At 39.5% G+C, this 19,192-nt stretch overlaps 1 protein-coding gene across 1 annotated transcript in view; it reads left to right on the top strand.

The window, feature by feature from the left end:
* GUCY2F (guanylate cyclase 2F, retinal) overlaps positions 1–19,192 on the top strand; it is a 111,042-nt gene that overhangs the window by 26,909 nt on the left and 64,941 nt on the right. The window contains exons 4-7 of the mRNA XM_050775226.1: positions 1,988–2,342; positions 3,742–3,826; positions 7,678–7,774; positions 12,058–12,189. Of these exons, the coding sequence (XP_050631183.1) occupies positions 1,988–2,342; positions 3,742–3,826; positions 7,678–7,774; positions 12,058–12,189 (669 nt within the window). The remainder of the gene's footprint in view (positions 1–1,987; positions 2,343–3,741; positions 3,827–7,677; positions 7,775–12,057; positions 12,190–19,192) is intronic.

The following is a 19,192-nucleotide window of genomic DNA, read 5'->3' as shown; positions in this document are numbered from 1 at the left end:
CAAGTGGAGATATAAAAGTAGGCAAGTGAGTATATGAATCTGGAATTTAGGCTATAGGTCTGAATTGGAAGTATAAATCTGAGAGTTATGGCAGAGATCTAGTACTTAAGGCCACGAGAACAAAAGAGATCACCAAGGAAGTTAGTGTGGACAGAGAAGAAGACCAAAGACTGAGTTTTGGGGCACTCCAACGTGAAGAGAGAGGTCAGCGAGGTGAAGAAGAACCCCTAAACAGGCTATGAAAATGTCTACAAGCTAAATTTTGTCCCTGAACTATACCAAGTATTAGGAATTTTCACAGGAGTTCAGAGCCAGAAGGGACCACAGGGGACATATATTCCAATAAAGAATGCTAAACTGAGAAACAGGAGACCTGATTTTACTCCTTATTTTATGCTCAGGTATGTGAACTTGACAGATCATGTAACTTCTCTGTGTCTCCCTTTCTTACCTATAATGTAAGATAGTTAGACAAGATGACTTCTAAAGTTTAGACATTCATGATTCTGTGTTCTCTTTTCACAGAGGAAGAAACGGAAGCACAGAGAAAGCTGATAAATGACTTTCTCAAACATTCTGGCATTAGGCACTGATCACAGGACAGGGTATCATCTTCTATACTGATGTCTTAAAATCCTGCATGCGTATTAGAATATTTGAGGAGCTTTCAATAATGCTGATTACTGGAGTATCAAACTAAAAGCATCTCTTTTTGTTGGTCTGGGTTGGGTTTGGCACTGCTATTTTTGACGCTCTTCAGGTAATTCTAACGTGCAGCTGGTGTTGAAAACCCCCACTCTACATTAACAGGACATGGCAGTGTCTTGCTATCTGCTACACCTCTCTGCATCTTGACTTTTATTTCTAATAAAAAATGATTCACTCCATTTTAAGCCCTTTTTTTTCACATGAAGGTTGTTACAGGAGCTTAGCTTTCTAGACCTTGTGAAACCAAAGTAGCAAGTATCAGCTTTCCCTGATGCTCAGAAAAATGGCATGACCATAGCTTTCTTGAACTCCATCCTAGAAATGAAGTGACATGGAAAACCATGAAGCCATGGCCGCGTGTGTGAGGGGCCATGTAGGGGGAGGTACAGAGAAGGGAGGAATTGTTTTCTCATCCTCTACCTTTTTGGAAAAAAGATACAAGATTTTATACAAAAACAAACTTACAAGGTTAATGGGCAGTGCATCTGGGCATAGTATACAAAAACATTGTTGCTTTTACCATATTTATTTAGCAGGCATAGTTATGCTATCCACCCTAGCAGTCCTACTGTTTTAAGTCGAAGCTTTGCCACTTTGCACACCAATAGGTTTTCTGACTAAAATTCATATTCTCTATACTCTGCAAACTTTGGTTCTAGATAGCTGGGTGCGTATGTGTCAGGGTGGATGTTTGCGTGTGCATACATGTGAGTGTGTATGTGTAGGTATGTGTTTAAAACTGAATTCTAATGTTCACTTTCTCTGGGGAGCATGTGTCCAGAAAAATAGCCGTTTTGAACTAAGACAGGATACAGACATGGACTGTGGAGACACATTATTTACAGTCTTTCCACACACACCTACCACTCCAGTAGTGCCAGCAAAATGATTTTACCATGCACAGTGCACCAGTAATTAACCTGGCATATTTCCTTTGAATTCCCCTTGTCTATTCTATAGTTGTTTTTCTTAAGTGCCCTTTATAATTCTAAATCATTTTCTTAGTTTAGAAGCATAAAAATATATTGTGTATGACTTGGTTTGCTCATAAAATTGTCATATTTGATATATTTAAAGATGTGACGGCCTGGGGGAGAAAAACAGGAAAATTCAGGGGAGAAACTGAGCAAGTCCTTAGAAACAATTTTTTTCCTCTGGGTCTTCATAGCTCTACTTCACTCAGACGTGCAGACCATAATAATGAACACAGGCTTAGAATATACTCTGAGATTGCTCTAGGGTGACCAGGGCTCAAGATAATTGTAATTTTTAAAAATAGGTTTCACCGTTGTTTGGAACCATCTACAATTCAATTTACTTTATCGCACAAGCCATGAATAATGCTATGAAAGAAAATGGACAGGCTGGTGCTGCCAGCCTGGTTCAGCATTCCAGAAACATGCAGTTCTATGGATTCAACCAGTTGATAAGGACAGATTCAAATGGAAATGGAATTTCAGAATATGTAATCCTGGACACCAACTGGAAAGAATGGGAACTCCATAGCACCTACACTGTGGACATGGAAATGGAGCTGCTACGTTTCGGAGGGATCCCTATTCACTTCCCTGGTGGCAGGCCCCCTAGAGCAGATGCAAAATGCTGGTTTGCAGAAGGGAAGATCTGCCATGGAGGTAAGGAATGGAAAATCGCTAGTAGTCAATTTGGCTCAGCTTGGGTTACAAGGGAACCTCTTTAGGAGAAGGCGTATTTTAATATTGAAACATGCATAAAATCAGTCATTTGCATTCGAGTGACGTACACCTCTTGGCACTCTATCTAGTTAATTTAAAATAATAAGAACAATGAGAGGTACTTTGCAGCCCTGAATAATCATCCACAATTTAAAAGCCTCCCCACCACTCTTTTTAAAAAGAATCCCACTCTTTCCCAAAGAGTTTACTCTAAAAAGAGGAAGACATTAGCCTTCTTCTTGCTCTTTTGTAGGCTATGACCTATGATTGTTTCTCCTGCTTTCAAGGTCCCCTATCCATCCCTTGATGTTTCCAAATCCTGCCAATCAGGTCCCACCACAGAAATACCATGTCTATACTCTCTCCTCTCTGAACTCCCATTGAAAAAAAAGTTTGTGCCTCACAGCTTAGCACAAAATTGCTTTTCAATTGTTTCTTGTGTACTGATTTTGTCTCCACCCCCACTCCCAAATATATTGCTCTTTGAGGATAGGGACCATAGCTAATAATTTTTATGGTGTCCAACTGCCCAACACAGTAGGTATCCAGTAAATACTTGCAGTTTGATTGACTGGTGGAACTCCTCTAGCTTGTGGAAGAGGGGAAACTTGGTCAAATCTCTGAGAGCCAGAGGGGATCATTGGAAGGACCCATATTATTATGCAACTGTATACCATACTCTTAAAACCAAATGCATCTATTTGAAAGGGGCTTTGATTTCTACTTTGCTTTAGCATGATATATCCAGCTACGTCTTCACTCACATCATATTTCCCTCAAAAATCTTACTAATCTATCCAAATATTTAGATTTTATGGAGGCTAATTTACATTCTGATGAAAACACTAATTATCAAAACCAGACTTACCCTCACCCTTGAAGGAGAAGTTCTGTGTTTTTCATCTATAACTTGCAAGGTCTATGGGCTCAGGTGAATTAAAAAGGCCTTTTATTTTATGAAGGCAAGGTAATACTTACCCTTCACAGGTGAGATAACATATTTATTCTCAAGAACTCTATTGCTGTCCAACTTAAATTAAGGTACTCAAAGTTTTCCATTCGTGGACTTTTTCCTCCAAAGAAACACTCTGGTAAGCCTTAATTCATGTGATTTGTTATTGTCAGAGTGGTGAGTGGTTTTGCTTCAGAACAGTGAAATTGCTTTCTGTGTCCATAAAGTCAACAAGACAGACTGTGCTGAGAAAAAATGGAATTAGGTTAGGTAGATGTGGCTTGATTTTAGAGTCACCAGAAAGCATGAGGAGTCACTCTGCGGTGCCCTTTATTTACTGCCTCTCTCTGATAATGCCATTCTTCCTCTTCCTCTCACTCTCTGCAGGCATCGATGCTGCCTTTGCCATGATGGTCTGCCTTACTTTGCTTATAGCCCTGCTGTTTATTAATGGATTTGCTTACTTTATAAGGTACATTTTTTGTTCTTTTTGTATATAAAAAAATACAAGCCCATAATAGCCTTGTTAATATTGATTTCCAGGAAGTCCTGTTTCATTACAATTGCCTCATTACATGACCCACTGATTTTCTTTTTTCCACAGTGGTTTACCATTCCTACAGGCCCCATTTAGAGTGAAGTGTTTTCATGATGCCAAGAATAACTTCCTCAGCTGTGTTGTCAGTGTTGTTGCCTGTGAATAGATCTGGCTCTCAACACAATGGTGAAATAAGAGAACTAGTACTTTAGGGCCTGTGTACTCCCTATCTTTGTTCTCCTTTCTCCTAGCAGAGTCTCCTGTAACCATCTCCTTGCCCAAATGATATGTGATGATAGGGAATGGAATTGAGATATTTTAATGAATTTCAAGAATTAGGCAGACTTTGCTAAAATCCAAGCTCTAGGAATAATGGTATGAACTCATAGGACTATAATGGGGATTAAGTAAACTAAAATAAGTAAAGCACCTAGAACAGTATGTGACTCATAGTAGGTGCTCAATAAATGGTAAAATCTCAACCCCTTCCCAAGAATAAGGAACTCTCTTGCTGATTGTTGGAAGCTCAGGATCTTCACTTTGATACTCATGCCTTTTGTCCAGGGTATCACATTCCAGATTTCTGCCATCTTGCTTCCTTGGGCAAAAGTTATCCTGTCTAACCATCAACATCTTTATTATCATCAAGTTTTGCCTTCCTCCCTCAGATCCCTTAGTACATGACCAAATAATCTAATGAGGTACTACAGAACCAGGGATAAGTGGCTGAAGATGGCCTAACATGACAGCTGTTTCTTAGAAACTTTGCATTTTAACACTTGGACCCTCTCCATACTAGAACAATTGGAGGAAAGTGAAAAATAAAATAAATTATAGCCATCTCATTTTTCCATTGCCACCCTGCAAACCACATCATTGTCACCTCTTAGTAAGGGTGGTCCTGACAACAATATGGCCTGGATTGGTAGGGAATAGAGTGAGGCTATTTTGTTGAGTTCTACGAAAAAATTTCTATAGTGTATTAAATAGCTGTGTGACCTTGGGCAAGCCACCTAACCTTTCTTGGCCAGAATTTTCTCATTTGCACAATGAAGAAATTGGATTAGATGATGTTTAAGAGCCTTCCCAGCTCTGATATTTTAATAAGTCTGTGAAATCCTGGATTGAAACCATAACAGGTGTTACTCTTAGTGTTTAAAATGTTGGCATAGCTGTGAAAAACTTCTATTATTAAATTTCCCCAGTATTAGAAATTTGATAAAGTCACACAGAGTCGTAGGTAGCTTATGAATTGTTAAAACACACTTGATAAAGACACTAGTTCAAAGGAAGTTTTTCTTTTAATTTCTGTAACTGGGATATATTCCTGCTAAGAATAGAAATTCAATATCTTTAACTTAGCTGCTGCCGAAGAATAAAGTATTTAATTAACATCATTAGATACTTAGCAAAAATTAACTCTATCCAATCAAAAAGCTTCCCTGTCTAGAGAAATTTGAGGAGTAACAGACTCTGTCTACCTAATGCCAAAACATCCCATGGCAGTGTGGAAAATGTAGTCACTCAGCTGTTTATGTTACTTGTCAACCCCCCAACTGACAGTTCTCACTCATCTTTCTCACTGTATGGACTGGTTCTTTGCGCTTTGAGTGAGCCTAGTCTGCAATTCTTGGAAAAGGAAGGAAAAAAGGAAAAAAAAAAAAAAAACAAAAACAGTGGGGAGGGGTTTGTTTGAATCTTGTGGGCTGAAGGGCAAAGGTTGGAGAGGAAAATTATTGGAGAGGGACCTGATTAGAGAGGAAAATGATTGGAGAGGAAAATGAGTTTGAGACAATTGGTACTTCAAGTGGTCACAGAAAACTCAGAGATGGGAAAGAGGTACATCATTTCCCAGACTCACTTGGTCCTTGGTTCTTCAGCTAACAAAGCACAAAAGATGCCCCCTCTTTGCTGCCTTCCTCCCTCTCTCTGCCCACCACGGCTGCAATCAGAAGAGCTGAGCGGCTGATGAGATTCTGTAATAGACGGTGATTACTTGCAGGAGAGTAACTCTCTGTTCCTTCCTTTTCTGTATGTTTTGATTGTTTAAGGTTTTTTTTCAGAAAGAAAGACATGCAAAGAACCCAACCACCCCAAAACAAAGGATTCTTTGAACTCCTCCTTTCTCCCTACTCCTCCGGAACCAGATTGCATCGCCTTTCTATAAAGCTCTCCCGTGCTTTGTTATACTAATGATGATAATGATAATAATGAGCCCTCATACTTTCATAGTGCTTTATGCTTTTCAGAGCACTTTCACATACATTATCTGATTTGATTTTCAAAACAACTCTATAAAGCAGGTAATGCAAGGACTATTATCCTGCTAGATGAGGACGCTGAGCCATGCAGAGGTTAAATTATTTATCCAAGGTCACTTGGACCTGGCTAATTAATGACAGAATCTGCACCACATCCCAGATCTCTGGACTGGGAGTCCAGTTTGCTTTCTACTAGAGTGTACTCTGTAGCATGATTATTTTTACAGGTGTGCCTGTTTTAAGACAATTCACCACACATATGAAACAGATGAGTTAGGGAGTGATGCTTTACTTTGCCAAAAGATTCATGTGCTGTACCCAAGAATCCACTACAGGGCTCTTTTAATTTTCTCTGCAGGGCAGCAGCTCCCACAGTGATAAGGGACATGTTTGTTGGCAGACAATTAGAAACACATTAATTGTTTGTTTACAAACCAGTGGAATCACTGAGAAAAACTGAGTTGCTGATACTTAAAGCTACAGTGACATTGTAAACTTCTTAAAGCAACTTGACAAAGCATTTTGATTCAGTGGTTGTTTTCTCCATGATGGCTCTTGGCTTTAACACATTCCACAGAGTAACCATTATGGGGTTATGGAAAAAGCAAAGCCAAATTGTAGCTGTCAGAGCCCCCAAGACAAAACAACAAAACGAGCATACCGACTAATCAAGATTCCCTCCAGGTCTTCAAGTTGCCCAGTCAGACCTACCTGACTGTGTGAGTACACATCATAAACTCCTGTGTGTCTAGTAATTGATTTGTAGAAAATAATTACATTCACTACAAATTAATGGGCATGTTTAGAGAGAATCAGGTTTAAACTGTGTCTGTAATGCTCAGACAAGAGACCAATTCAGTAAAAGAAGAAAACTCAGTCAGCCTACTTGTTTGGAATCATGTAGACAAAGCAACCAACTGATTGAATTTTTCCACTTTTCAACCTGTTGCTTTGGCAACTTTACAAGACAAGAGTCTTATGGGCAGAAATCTGGGCCCACAGCCAGGGAGCAAGGATTCAAGTTCCAGCTCTGCCTCAGGCTAGGGGATCTCATGCCAATTTGCTCAATTTTGTTTTGTTTCTCTAATGTGTTTTTGTCTATAAAATGGAGATTAATGATTCTTGGCCCTGGTATTATCAGGATAAATACTATGGCATATGAGAAAGAGTATTGAGTTCCTTAAATGTATTCAGACGTGTTGTTATGAATGTGCCCTTGATGTGGGATCACCATTTTATTAGCCTGAGATACCATTCCCATGCAGTGCCTTCGCACCTCTCTTTTGATGCATCTTCAAGAGCATTTTAATTTTTCTCTTTTGGTCTTTGTAACTGCAAGTTGTGCGGGCCGGGGTGGCTTCCTTCTTTTCCTGTGGGTACTATGGTAAAAATCCATGTGTGATTATCCTCCCAATTATTTTGTATACCTTGAATATTCTTTAACTGTTATCTTAGGGCAAATTAACCCTGGCTTTGCCAAAACACCCAGTCCCTTGTGACCCTCTGATTTCATGTTTGTTTTAGGCGTCGTATAAATAAAATCCAGTTGATCAAAGGACCCAATAGAATTCTACTGACTTTGGAGGATGTAACGTTTATCAACCCCCACTTTGGCAGTAAGGTAAGGCGTATCCTTTTCTTTTGCTGCCCTGTCCAATATGGTAGCCACAAGCCACAGATAATTATTGAGCACTTGACGTGTGGCTAGTCTGAATTGTGATATGCTATAAGAGTAAAATATTCAGTGGGTTTAGAAGACAGTACAAAAACATGTAAAATATCTTATTAAATTTAAAAAAATATTTAAACAATTACAAAGTTAATTAAATGTCAAAATTAAATATTTTAGATATATTGGGTTAAAGTATATTATTAAAGTTAATTTTACCTGTTTCCTTTTATTAATTGTGACTACTAGAAAACTTAAAATTACATATATGGCTCATGTTACATTTTTATTAAATAGTGCAGCCTTAGAACATTGTTGTGCAAGTGAATGCAGTGCACTTTGAGCAGTAGTTTAGCTTTGACTTAATGTAGTTCTTTGTATATATGGACTCAACATTTGATGGTTATTTCTTCAAGGGCAGCAATATACCTTTTAAAATGTTAGCCTAACAATGCTTATAATATAGTAGGTGCTTGTAAAAGTTTGGTGAATTAATCAACTAGTGAAAGAGAGTTGCATTTCACCAAAAGGTCTTCACTGGTTGTGATTGTAATGTAATTGGTGATCTTCATTAAAGGCCTGCTACTATGTCCTACCCCTGGGGCTAGGCTTTGTGAAAGATGACATGTAGTCCCAGATTTCAAGAGGATTGCAGTTAAGTTAGAGAGACAAATCATACCACACAAGAGAGACGCCATGTTGTACAAAGAAACTAGAGTGTGGTAGAACTTCAGAGGAGGCAGATCAGTGGAGGGAGGCTTTTCAGAAACTCAGCACAAAAACTGAGTCTTAATGAAGGAAGGATAGGGTTTGTTTAGGTCACAAACTGGTAACCAACTTTGTTTCACCCTCACAGCTATTAAAAAAAGCCAGAATTTTGAAATTATGAAATTACATATAAAAATCTGGATTTCTGAGTTTTCTTTAAAAGTTGGAAGATCTGTCAACCTTGGATCTCATTCTGACAATTGGCTATAACTCAGTAGTAGTTGTGTTTTGTGGAAAAGGCATGTTCTTTGCAGTTTGATACAATTCCCACCACTCTATATTGTCTTATACTCAGCATATTTCACCTCTTTATATTACCTATCTGGCCCCATAGGTGAGGCATCCTAGGCAGAGGAAACAGCATAAATAGAAGCTTGGAGAAGAGAACATGTGGGGAAGAGTACTGTCAAAGCTAGCTAGTGTGTCTCCTTGTGCTAGTATATGTAGCCACAGTAAAGACACTAGTCTGTAATTTATAGTATGGTAGTGGATATAGGAAGAGTATACAAACACCTTATATTGTCTTCATGTGCCATTTACTCTTGCTACACAACTGTGCCAGATTTGATAATTAATTGTTATCTCAGTGACCAAACTGGTATTTTGCCTGAATGTGAAATTGAAGGGTATATTTAGTTAGTTGGCTGGGTAAGAATGGATTTACATGGTACTACCCTGAGCAGTTGGAGTCAAATTAGTTGTTCAGCTGTTTGATTTAATTTTCAATTATAACCCTAATTCTTACTTGTTTAAATCATCAGATCTTTTCGTAAGGTTGATATTGTGTTCCTGGAAATGTATTGCTGAAAGCCAAAACTGTCACTGTGGCTGAAGCCTACACTCCACACTTGTGGCATAAAAATTTATTGATATTAGTCCCCATTTTTGGAGCCACCAAAGGACCCTAGGACTCATGGTAGTGGAATTTGTCTGGATTTGCCATACTCAGTATGCCTTGCATAAAATTTCCTGCTTTAAGTAGAAAGTATAGATGTTGAAATACAAGCTCTGAAGCAATACTAATATGTAACCCAATACTAAGAAAAAAGTATTCACTTTTGTGACAAGATGTTTTATCCAGAAATGGATGTTCAGTAGTAAAAGTAGATGATTAGAAGTTATTGTCTAAATGTAGCAAAATATAGTAAAGTTTCAGTCAAAAGCAATAAACCTATTTGTAAAATCCCCACTTCTTTGGTGGTATCCATGTCAAAATGACAGTTCATATCAATTGCCTAGATGTTTTAGCTCTAACATATCAAAATGATACACAGAGCTCAATTTTGGGCTGAATGAGGCTTTAATTTGTATAGGATTTGCAATAGTCCAGTGTAGTCTATAAGACCTCCACCTATTCCTCCTCTCATTTGTACTGAGACATAAACCATATTTGGGTGACTAAAGCATACCAGGCCTCACAAAGTCACCATAAATAGCTGAGCAGTGCTACCTTCAGGTAAACAAAGTACCTAGGGTTTTAAAATCTTGCTCATCCTGATAGTTTTTTTTTCACTTGTGCATAAATTTTGAGATGAGAATAAAACGTCATCACTTTTTACCACATGAGTGAGAAAAATGAATAGTAACGGGACTATTACTGTTACTAAGGGATTGGTATACTGTTATAAGGGATTGGTAGCCTTATAGTAGGCAATGTTCTTTTGTAAATTGAAAAAAAAATTGTTTTATTTTATTTTATGTTTTTACTATTTTGGCCCAGGTGGAAAAGGATGGCATTACCCTAGAAGAACATAGCTCTTGGCCTCCAGATCCCTTTTGGCATTTGGCTTGTATCAGAGGTTCTGATGGGAAGAGATAGGGGAAGCATACATTTTCCTTAATTGCTGTGTAGTCACAAACTTGCAGCTGGCTGTGCCTAATCAGTCAAGAAGCCAAGCCAAGAATTCCATCCAAATGGAATGTCTGAAAGTGTAAACTCTTAGTGAATATAAAATTAATTCCGTCTAGAAAAATTGGCAGGTCAGGAGAAGTCAGGTTAGGAAAGGAAGTTTTTAGAAGAAAATGAAGCTGAAGTCAAAATGTATGTGGATTTTGGCAATTCCCTTGCTTTCTCCTTTGCCCTTCATGGAGAGGTCTATATCTCAATATACAGATCTAGGTACTCCTGCTGAGATATGAAAATAAAGAATGAAAGGGAAGTAGATTCCTCCCTGACCTTGCTCTGTTGGGGAGTGTTCAGGTTGATGCTGGGGTTATGTGAAGAGTCAAGTTTTCCATCTTGTCTGAATTTTGAGCTGTTGAGATTTCAGCACATTGGGGGCTGGGTGGAGTTTACCATTGTCTTGGAACTTTGTGATAGTCTTCATAGAAGGAGCTTAACTCTGGGCTAACTCAGCTGTAATCTTTAGTTGATCAAAGACTATTAAGGGGTAGAGTGTTGGGAAGTAGTTAAGATTAATTTTTATTGGCAAGCAAAGTAAAATAAAGCATAATGTAGTTGTAGAGAGAGCACAGGATCAGATATAACACCAAGATTTTTGTCCCAGTCCCTATGTACCTCTCTAGGTCTTTGTTTCCTAATTATAAAACAGGGATGTTGGAGTTGAGGGTGGGGGCACTCCTAGACAATACCAAAATGTAACTACTAGCTCTGGATTGCTTTAATTCTAAGAAAGGCACATTTGGAGGTATGGAGAATATGAGGAACCTGTTGATTTATATGTCTTCATGTGAAATAAGTCTACTGGTTCAATTGAAGATACAGAGGTTCAATTTTAAAGGTTAACACAGATTGCAGGTAACTCTTCCTCTTGTCATTCAACTGTGCAGTTCCCAGCCCTTTCCTACCAGACTTATGTGTTCAACTTCAAAAATCAAGGAATAGAGAATTTGACCCATTTAAGCATCAGACTCATAAATTATATATAGGCATGTGATCTGCTCACTCTCTACTATTATTGCTTTCTGGGATCCCTCTGCCATTAATTTTACCTGCACAAAGAAGGATGCCATTCAGGATAGTATCACAAAAAGAGCCACTCCTGAGAGTCAGCAAGGTGGGATGCTGTCCTAGGTCTGCTATTGACTTTTTTTAATGTTAGATTTTTATAAACAATAATTCTTGTAACTAAACAATTGACTAGCTGTATGATATTAGGAAACTTATTTTATCTTTTTTTGGTCTTACTTTTTTGTCTATAAAGTGAGGGTCCCAGATTAAATTATGACTGGCATTCTTTCTTGCCCCCATCTATAATTTTAATCCTCTCTAGGAGATGGAAGCACCTTTATAATTTTTTGGTGCTACATGGTGGTTAAACAAGGTACCAACCCTGAACTAAAAAAGAAAAAAAGTTCAGAAGGATAGGGAAAATCAATCAACCTCATGTTTACAGAGTTCAACTCATACGGTTCTTTTCTTAGGAATAAAAAAGAAAATTCAGATAAGCTCTGTGCTATATCATGAGTATTTTGTTCATAACTTTTCTTTCCTAATCCTTTCACAGAGAGGAAGTCGTGCCAGTGTAAGCTTCCAGATTACCTCAGAGGTCCAAAGTGGGAGGTTCCCAAGACTCTCCTTTTCTTCAGGCAGTCTAACTCCAGCTACCTATGAAAACTCCAACATAGCGATTTATGAAGTAAGATATTTAACAGCTGTCTAATCTACTGCTTTCTTGGATTTTAAAATGAGGCAATGATTTAGTAATTAGTCTTTGGGTAAAAATACTGGGGCTTTTGGCAAGTCTTTCCAGTTTGGTGTCTGTGTTTGCTTATGGACTTGTTTAGTTGACATTCTTGGCAATTATTTTCCTCAGCAACAAATCTACTTATTTATAACTTCACTGGTCTTTCAACTCCATATATTTACTATGCATGTAGAAAAAAGTTCTTGAGACCCAAACATTTAAATGTGTCACTCACTCCAGAAGATATATAGATAATAATAGAAGAAATGACTCCCTGAGTCTATTGTTTGTAATGAGATGTCTAGAGACATGCGTGTGCACGGCAGAGTTTGGGGTACCCTTCTCTTCAAATTCTAGTTGTTCTTCCTATACTTGTACTTCTGATATTGAGACTTTAAAAATTATTCAGTTATTTATTTTTCTTCACCTGTTCTGCCTCTTGGAGTAACAGGTTACTTTCTGCTGCTGAAAATAGAAATCCTTTTCATTCCACTGAGGTTTCGGTCTTTCAAGCTTTAAGAGGCCACCCTGTACCACCTGATCTAAGATACTAGAATTTGGCAACCAGAACAAATCTTGCATCAGAGAGATGAACTGTTTCTTCTCAGCATGAATGAGTTAAGCAGGGGGTAAAAGGGAAACTAGACTGCCTTTCTGTTCCTTCTAAGTGAGGCCTTCTCAGTGTGGTTTCCTTGTTTTGTTTGAAGATACTCCCAAGAGCAGCAAATACTCTCAACTTCAACAGTAACTACAAAGAAAGTCCAAAACAGGACAGAATGAGTTTTTAGATTGTCAACCACATTGGATTTTTCAAATGAATACTCTTCTCCATTAGATAAATAATTGACAGGGACCTTACTATGGTTTGAATGTGTCCCTCTCAAAATTCAGGTGTTGAAACTTAATGGCCAATGTGATGGTATAAATAGATGGGGTCTTTAGAAGGTGATTAGGCCATGAAGGCTCCTCTCTCATCAATTGAATTAAAGCCCTTATAGAAGAGGCTTCATGCAGTGTTTGGCTAATTTGCCCTTCCACGTTCTGCTCTGGGAGGACACAGCATTCCTCCCTTCTGGAGGGTGCAGAAACAAGGCACCATCTTGGTAACAGAGAGCAGCCCTCACTAGACAGCCAAACCTGTTGGCGCCTTGATCTTGGACATCCCATCCTTCAGAACTGTAAAAAATAATTTTCTGGTCTTTATAAATTACCCAATATTAACAGACTAAGACAGAAATTGGTACCAGAGCAGTGAGTTGTTACCAAAAAAATACCTAAAACTGTGGAAGTCGCTTTGGAACTGGGTAATGAGGAGAGGCTGGAACACTTTTGAAGGGAGTGCTGGAAAAAGTCTTGATTGCTGAGAATGGAGTGGTAAGGGAAATTCTGTTGAGGATTTGGAAGAAGAGATGAACTGTATGGAAAGCCTGATTCTTCTTAGAGATTACTTAAGTGGTCGTGAACAGATTGACCACATTGGTAAAAATATGTACGTTAAAGACCATTTTGAGGAAGTCTTAGATGGAAATGAGGAACGAAGTTGGAAAAGAAGCCATTCTTTTTATAAATTGGCAAAGAACTTGGCTGAATTATGTCCATATTCTAGGACCCTGTGGAAGGTAGAATTCGTGAGCAATGAATGAGGATTTTTGGTGGAAGAAATCTCTAGACATCTAAGCATTCAGGGTGCTGCATGGCTTTTCTTAACTGCTTATAGTAAGATGCAAAAAGTGATAAATGACTTAAAGACAGAATGCATTTTTTTAAAAAAATAAGGGAAACAGAACATATAGAGTTGTAAAATTCTCAGCCTTGCCATGTGAAGAATGAAAAAGCATGTTTAGGAGAGAAAACCAAGAGTGTGACAAAAAAAAAAAAAAAGTTTGCTAAGGAGATTGGTATGGATAGAAGGAAGCCAGATGCTATTCATCAAGATGACGGGAGAATGGGAGAATGACCCCAAAGACATTTTGGGATCTTCAAAGCTATCATGCCCTTTACAGGCCCAGAGAGCCAGGGCCTTGAGCGTCGAACTGGTTTCAAAGTAGAGGCCCAGGACACTGATGCGGTCCAGGGCACCTGTGAGATCCCAGGGCTTGCCGCCTGGGGCTGACTCAAATCTCTGCTTCCCATGTTTCAGTGCAGGGCTCTTTGACCTTCCCAGTTCTGACTCAGGTGGTCCAAGATGTGGCTTGGCCTACTGCTCTGGAAGATGCAAGCCATAAATCTTGGTAGTATCCACGTGGTGCCAACTTTGCAGGCTCTCAGAGTGCAAGAGGTATGGAGGCATGGATACATCCATCTAGATTTCAAAGGATGTCTTGGACAGCTTCAGCACCCAGGCAGAGACTTGCCACAGGGGCAGGGCCACTGCAGAGAGTCCCTACTGGAACAATACCCAGTGGAACTGTGGGGTCTGGGCCACCACAAAGCGTCCTTACTAGGGCAGTACTCAGCAAAACTGTGGAGTCAGGGCCACCACAAAGATCCTCCAGTAGCATAGTGCTTAGTGGGGCTTTGGGGCATGGCCACCCTTGACACCCCAGACCTGTAAAGCCACCAGAATGCAACGCCAGTCTGGGAGAGGTGCAGTCATACTGACTTCAACCTGTGAGAGCTGTGCATGGGTTGCACCCAGTTAAGCCATGAAGGTGGAATCCACTGGGGCCTTGGGGGCCCAACACCCACCCCAATGTGTCTGGGAATTGGAACATGGAGTCAAATATTATTCTCAAGACTTAAGACTTAATGTTGTTTGTTTTGTTGGATTTTGGACTTACTTTGGACCTGTTACATCTTTCTTCTTGCCTACTTCTTACTTTTGGAATAGAAATGTCTATCTTGTGCATATCCTACCATTGTATTTTGGAAGCATATGATTTGTTTGATTTCACAGATTGATGTGATGATATTAAGAGCTAATTAGGCCACAAGGGCTTCTCCTTTGTGAACGATATTAAGGCTCTTATAAAAGAGGCTTAATGCAGCCTTCAGCTAGCTTGCTGTTCTGTATTCTGCCATGTGAAGACATAGTGTTCCTCCTCTTGGGAGGATGTAGCAACAAGGCATCATCCTGAAAGCAGAGAGCAGACCTCACCAGACCACCATACCTGCTGGTACCTTGATCTTGGACATCCCAGCCTCCAGAACTATGAGAAATATATTCCTCTCTTTATAAATTACCCAGTCATAGGAATTCTGTTATAGCAGCACAAATGGACTATAGGCCTTCAACACCAACATTAGCATGGTGTATGTTTGTTCAGCCTATGTGAGGGCTTTGACTTAAATTAGTGGCAGAAACCTCTGGATCTTGCTTTGGACTTAATTCAATCAAAGAGGAGAACCGCTTCAAATGTAAACTTGAGGTATTGGGGAATTGTCAGCTCTACTCTCTCAAAGACCTAAGATAGGGTAACCAGATGGCTCTTGAATGTCAAATGGAATGAACTGATGGCTTTAGAAATGTATTGACACCTCTGGGATTCTGAAGTAAATCTCCATAACCTTGGTTTTTATCTGTAAAATGAAGGGTTGAACTAAATTCTCAACCTTGGTTGCTTACTGGAATCTCCTTGGGGAAATTTAAGAAATACCTGCTCCCAGGCCCCACCCTCAGCAATTCTGATTCAGTTGGCATGAGGTGGGGCCAGGTATTGGTATTTTTTAAAAGTTCTCTGATATGTGCAGCCTGGGTTGAGAATTGCTGGTCTAACAGACCTCTAAGGCCTTTTCTGGCTGAATATGCTATCATTCTCTGATTCTGTGGAATAATTTATGTGTTAAATTGTGGTGTGTTTTATTTGGTGGGGTTGGAAGGTTATAGTGTAGAATTGAGAAGGGGAAAAAAATTAACATCTGTATGTAACCGGCCTTTAACAGTCTGTCAGGTATTTTCTCATTTTGGAAGGAGGCAGAGAGCTAAGAATGACTATTGGTCAGTCAGATCATGAGTATTTTTAAATGGTGTAGGCCAAATGGGGACTTTATTTTTACAAAAGGAGGGTGTTATGAGAATAATACCTACACGGTGAAGTCAATATTAGGCTGATGGCACAGTGTGAAGGAAGGAAGCTGAGGCTAGAAAACTGCCCTGACTAAAGAGGACTGACTAAAGAGGTTAAAGAGGACTCAAAGAGGGGACATAAGCCAATAGAATTAACAGATAAAACAAAGACGTAGTGTGTCTTCTGAAACAGTATTCTATTAGGAATGTTTTAAAGAAGACTCATTGTCTAGTTTCTGTTTAAAATAAATCAGATTTTCATAAGAATTGTCATTGGAAGACCTGGAATTTCCAGATAAGGTGCCTGGAGTAGCAGATATCTAATAGCAAAAGACAGGTTTCCCTAGGACATGCTATCACATTGTACTACACTCACAAATTCACACTTTATTTTACACACAGATGCATAACCTTTGGAATTGTGTGGGAAAATCAGCCCTCATTTCACAGATAGCCTTTGAAATGTGAAAGGAAAGCCAGATGAGCTGACTTCCAGGCAGAAAGAGCTGTGAATAGCAGATGCAGTGGGGACATGTCATGATCTGCTCTAATAGTTACAGTCTGGGTGAGACGAGGTGTGGTGGGCAGCAGTGTAACCCTGACACATTCAGAGAGAACCCACTGAATTCATCTTCCCTCTTCATTTTCTGACTACTTTTTCCTCTTTGCTTCTCCCTGTGTTTTCCTCTTTGTCTCATCTTTCTTTCTCTCCATTCATCTCTCTTTCTCAGAGCATTTTTTCTGTCTTCTCACCTTCTATATCCCTTGTAACTCTCTCCCTGCCCCCTCCCTTCCGTCAACCATCTTTTCTTTCTTATCACAGAATCGCAGATCATCAGAGCTAAAAAAAAATCATCTAGTAAGTCCAGAAATCATCTAGTAAGCCCTAAGGAATCATCTAGTAAGTCCAGCTTTGTCAGTGAGGAAACTGAGGCTCAGGCAGATTGAGTGGCTGTTCTAAGGCCACCCTTGAGTTTGAAGCAGAGCCAGGTCTAGGATCTAGTGCTCTTTCCCCTTATTAATACACCATGGCTTTAGTTCAAAACTGATGGACATTAAATTACTTCTAAAAAGTTAAGTGAATAGAGTTTGATGTTTCTTGCTCTTAATTAAAAAGTGAGTGATGAGTGAAGTATTTTATCATTCTCTCTTAGAAGAAAAAAACAAAACAAATAGTGCATGTGTGGTGAAGATAAAACTTGCCCATTTCCTCCCTTTTCCTCATTATTCATGAAGTAGAATGCACACAGACTAAAAAATTTGCTTACAAACTTTGTGAGAATTATTTAAATCTTAAAACAAACACACAAAAATCTCCCAAACCAAAGAAACCCCAACGAAAGGAAAGAGCAACAAAGTAGGAGATGGAAGACCTTGGGTCAACTGTGGCTCTGTTACTACCTAGTTTTCTGACCTTGGGATAATCACTTAATCTCTTAAGTTTTCAGTTTCTTTATCAAAATATGAAGGGATTGTGTTAGGGATACCTATGACCCTTTCCAGCTCTCACATTTGTTGATTTGGCAGGAAAAAGCTCTGCTTAGCTGCTGGTGGCAGTTAATAAGCCAGACAGAAGGTTAGCCCATGTTTGCAATAGGGCTGGCTCTAGGAAGAAGGTATGGGGTACCAGGTGTGAGGCAGAGTCAGGACTGTGAGTACTGATGTTCAGGTTGTGCTCTGCAAAAGGGAACTACATCTAAGAGGGTAATATTCACATTGTAACATATGCCAACTTATGTGTGAGTGGTACCAAAGTGGGCACAGAGATTCTGGCTTCCCAGCCTAGTTCTGGAATGAGGTGGTAGAAGAGCCTTCTCACATCTACATCTATACTGGCACTCCCAGCTATGCACGTACACAGTCACTGGTAAACTCATGTGTAGCTGGGTATGTACTATCTTGACTATTTTCCAGAAGTTTCTTGAGGTTGCTTTTCTCTCCTGCCTAATATTCTCAGAGGACCAATTTCGACTTCTCACCCCAACTCCTAATGCCTGACTGCAAAGCTAACAAAGAGGCCTCACTGGGCAGATAGAATTTGGTGATGTGCAGAGCATCCATGCTGCTAGTGGAATGTGCTCCCTGGTGTCTGGGGGATGTGTCCATAAATGAGAGTATGGTATGTGTATGTATACAGCCAGGGTGTGCTGCCTAACATCACAGGGCTGCCACAGGCTGTATGATAATATACTCACAAAATTAAGATTTTTTAAATTTGAGAGAAAATACCCTTTCTAACTAGCACAAAAGTGCCTGTGGGCTCAGTAACATAACTGCAAAGGTGCCGGGAAGGCTTTTTTGTTCACTAGTCTTTCCCACACGTTGGTTGATTCCATGAATTTTCAGTTACAGAGTTTTATTCTTTCAGCTTAATGTTTAGCCTTTGGTCCCTCTAAAGGGCAAAGTTCTCTGAAGGGTAAAACTTCAAGCTTGTGTCAGGCCCTCCTGACTTCTGTGAATGAGTTTTAGATCCCTGACTGAGAGCAGATTTTGATGAAAGAAACTTAGTAAGAGGTAAATGAAGAGAGTATGAGTGAGGAGAGTTCATAAATATGAGGAAAAGGCAAAGGCTGGGATGGTGGATCAAAAACTTTCACCTGTATTAGAGTCGCGTGGAGGACTTGTTAAAACACAGATTGCTGGACCTCACCCTACAATTTCTGATTTCGTTAAGTGTTGGGTGGGGCTTGAGAACTGGCCTTTCTAACCAGTTTACAGGTGATGCTAATGCAGCTGGTCCAGGGACCACACTTGGAGATTTAGTGGATCGAATGCTTTGACCATTCTGCTGCAGGCAGGCACTGATCCGGGACTACCCTTCTGAACTCTCTGGGAACTGAGCCTGGCCAGTGCATTTGTTGGGTTTTGTTTGTTTGTTTGTTCGTTTTTTCCAGCTGCTGAAGGTCTCGGAGGGCTATTTCTTAGTTAAAGGGCTTTGAGCTCCTTGGG

Source organism: Macaca thibetana, chromosome X (genome assembly GCF_024542745.1).
Source record: "Macaca thibetana thibetana isolate TM-01 chromosome X, ASM2454274v1, whole genome shotgun sequence".
Lineage (NCBI taxonomy): Eukaryota > Metazoa > Chordata > Mammalia > Primates > Cercopithecidae > Macaca > Macaca thibetana.
This window is presented reverse-complemented; position numbering and strand designations above follow the sequence as displayed.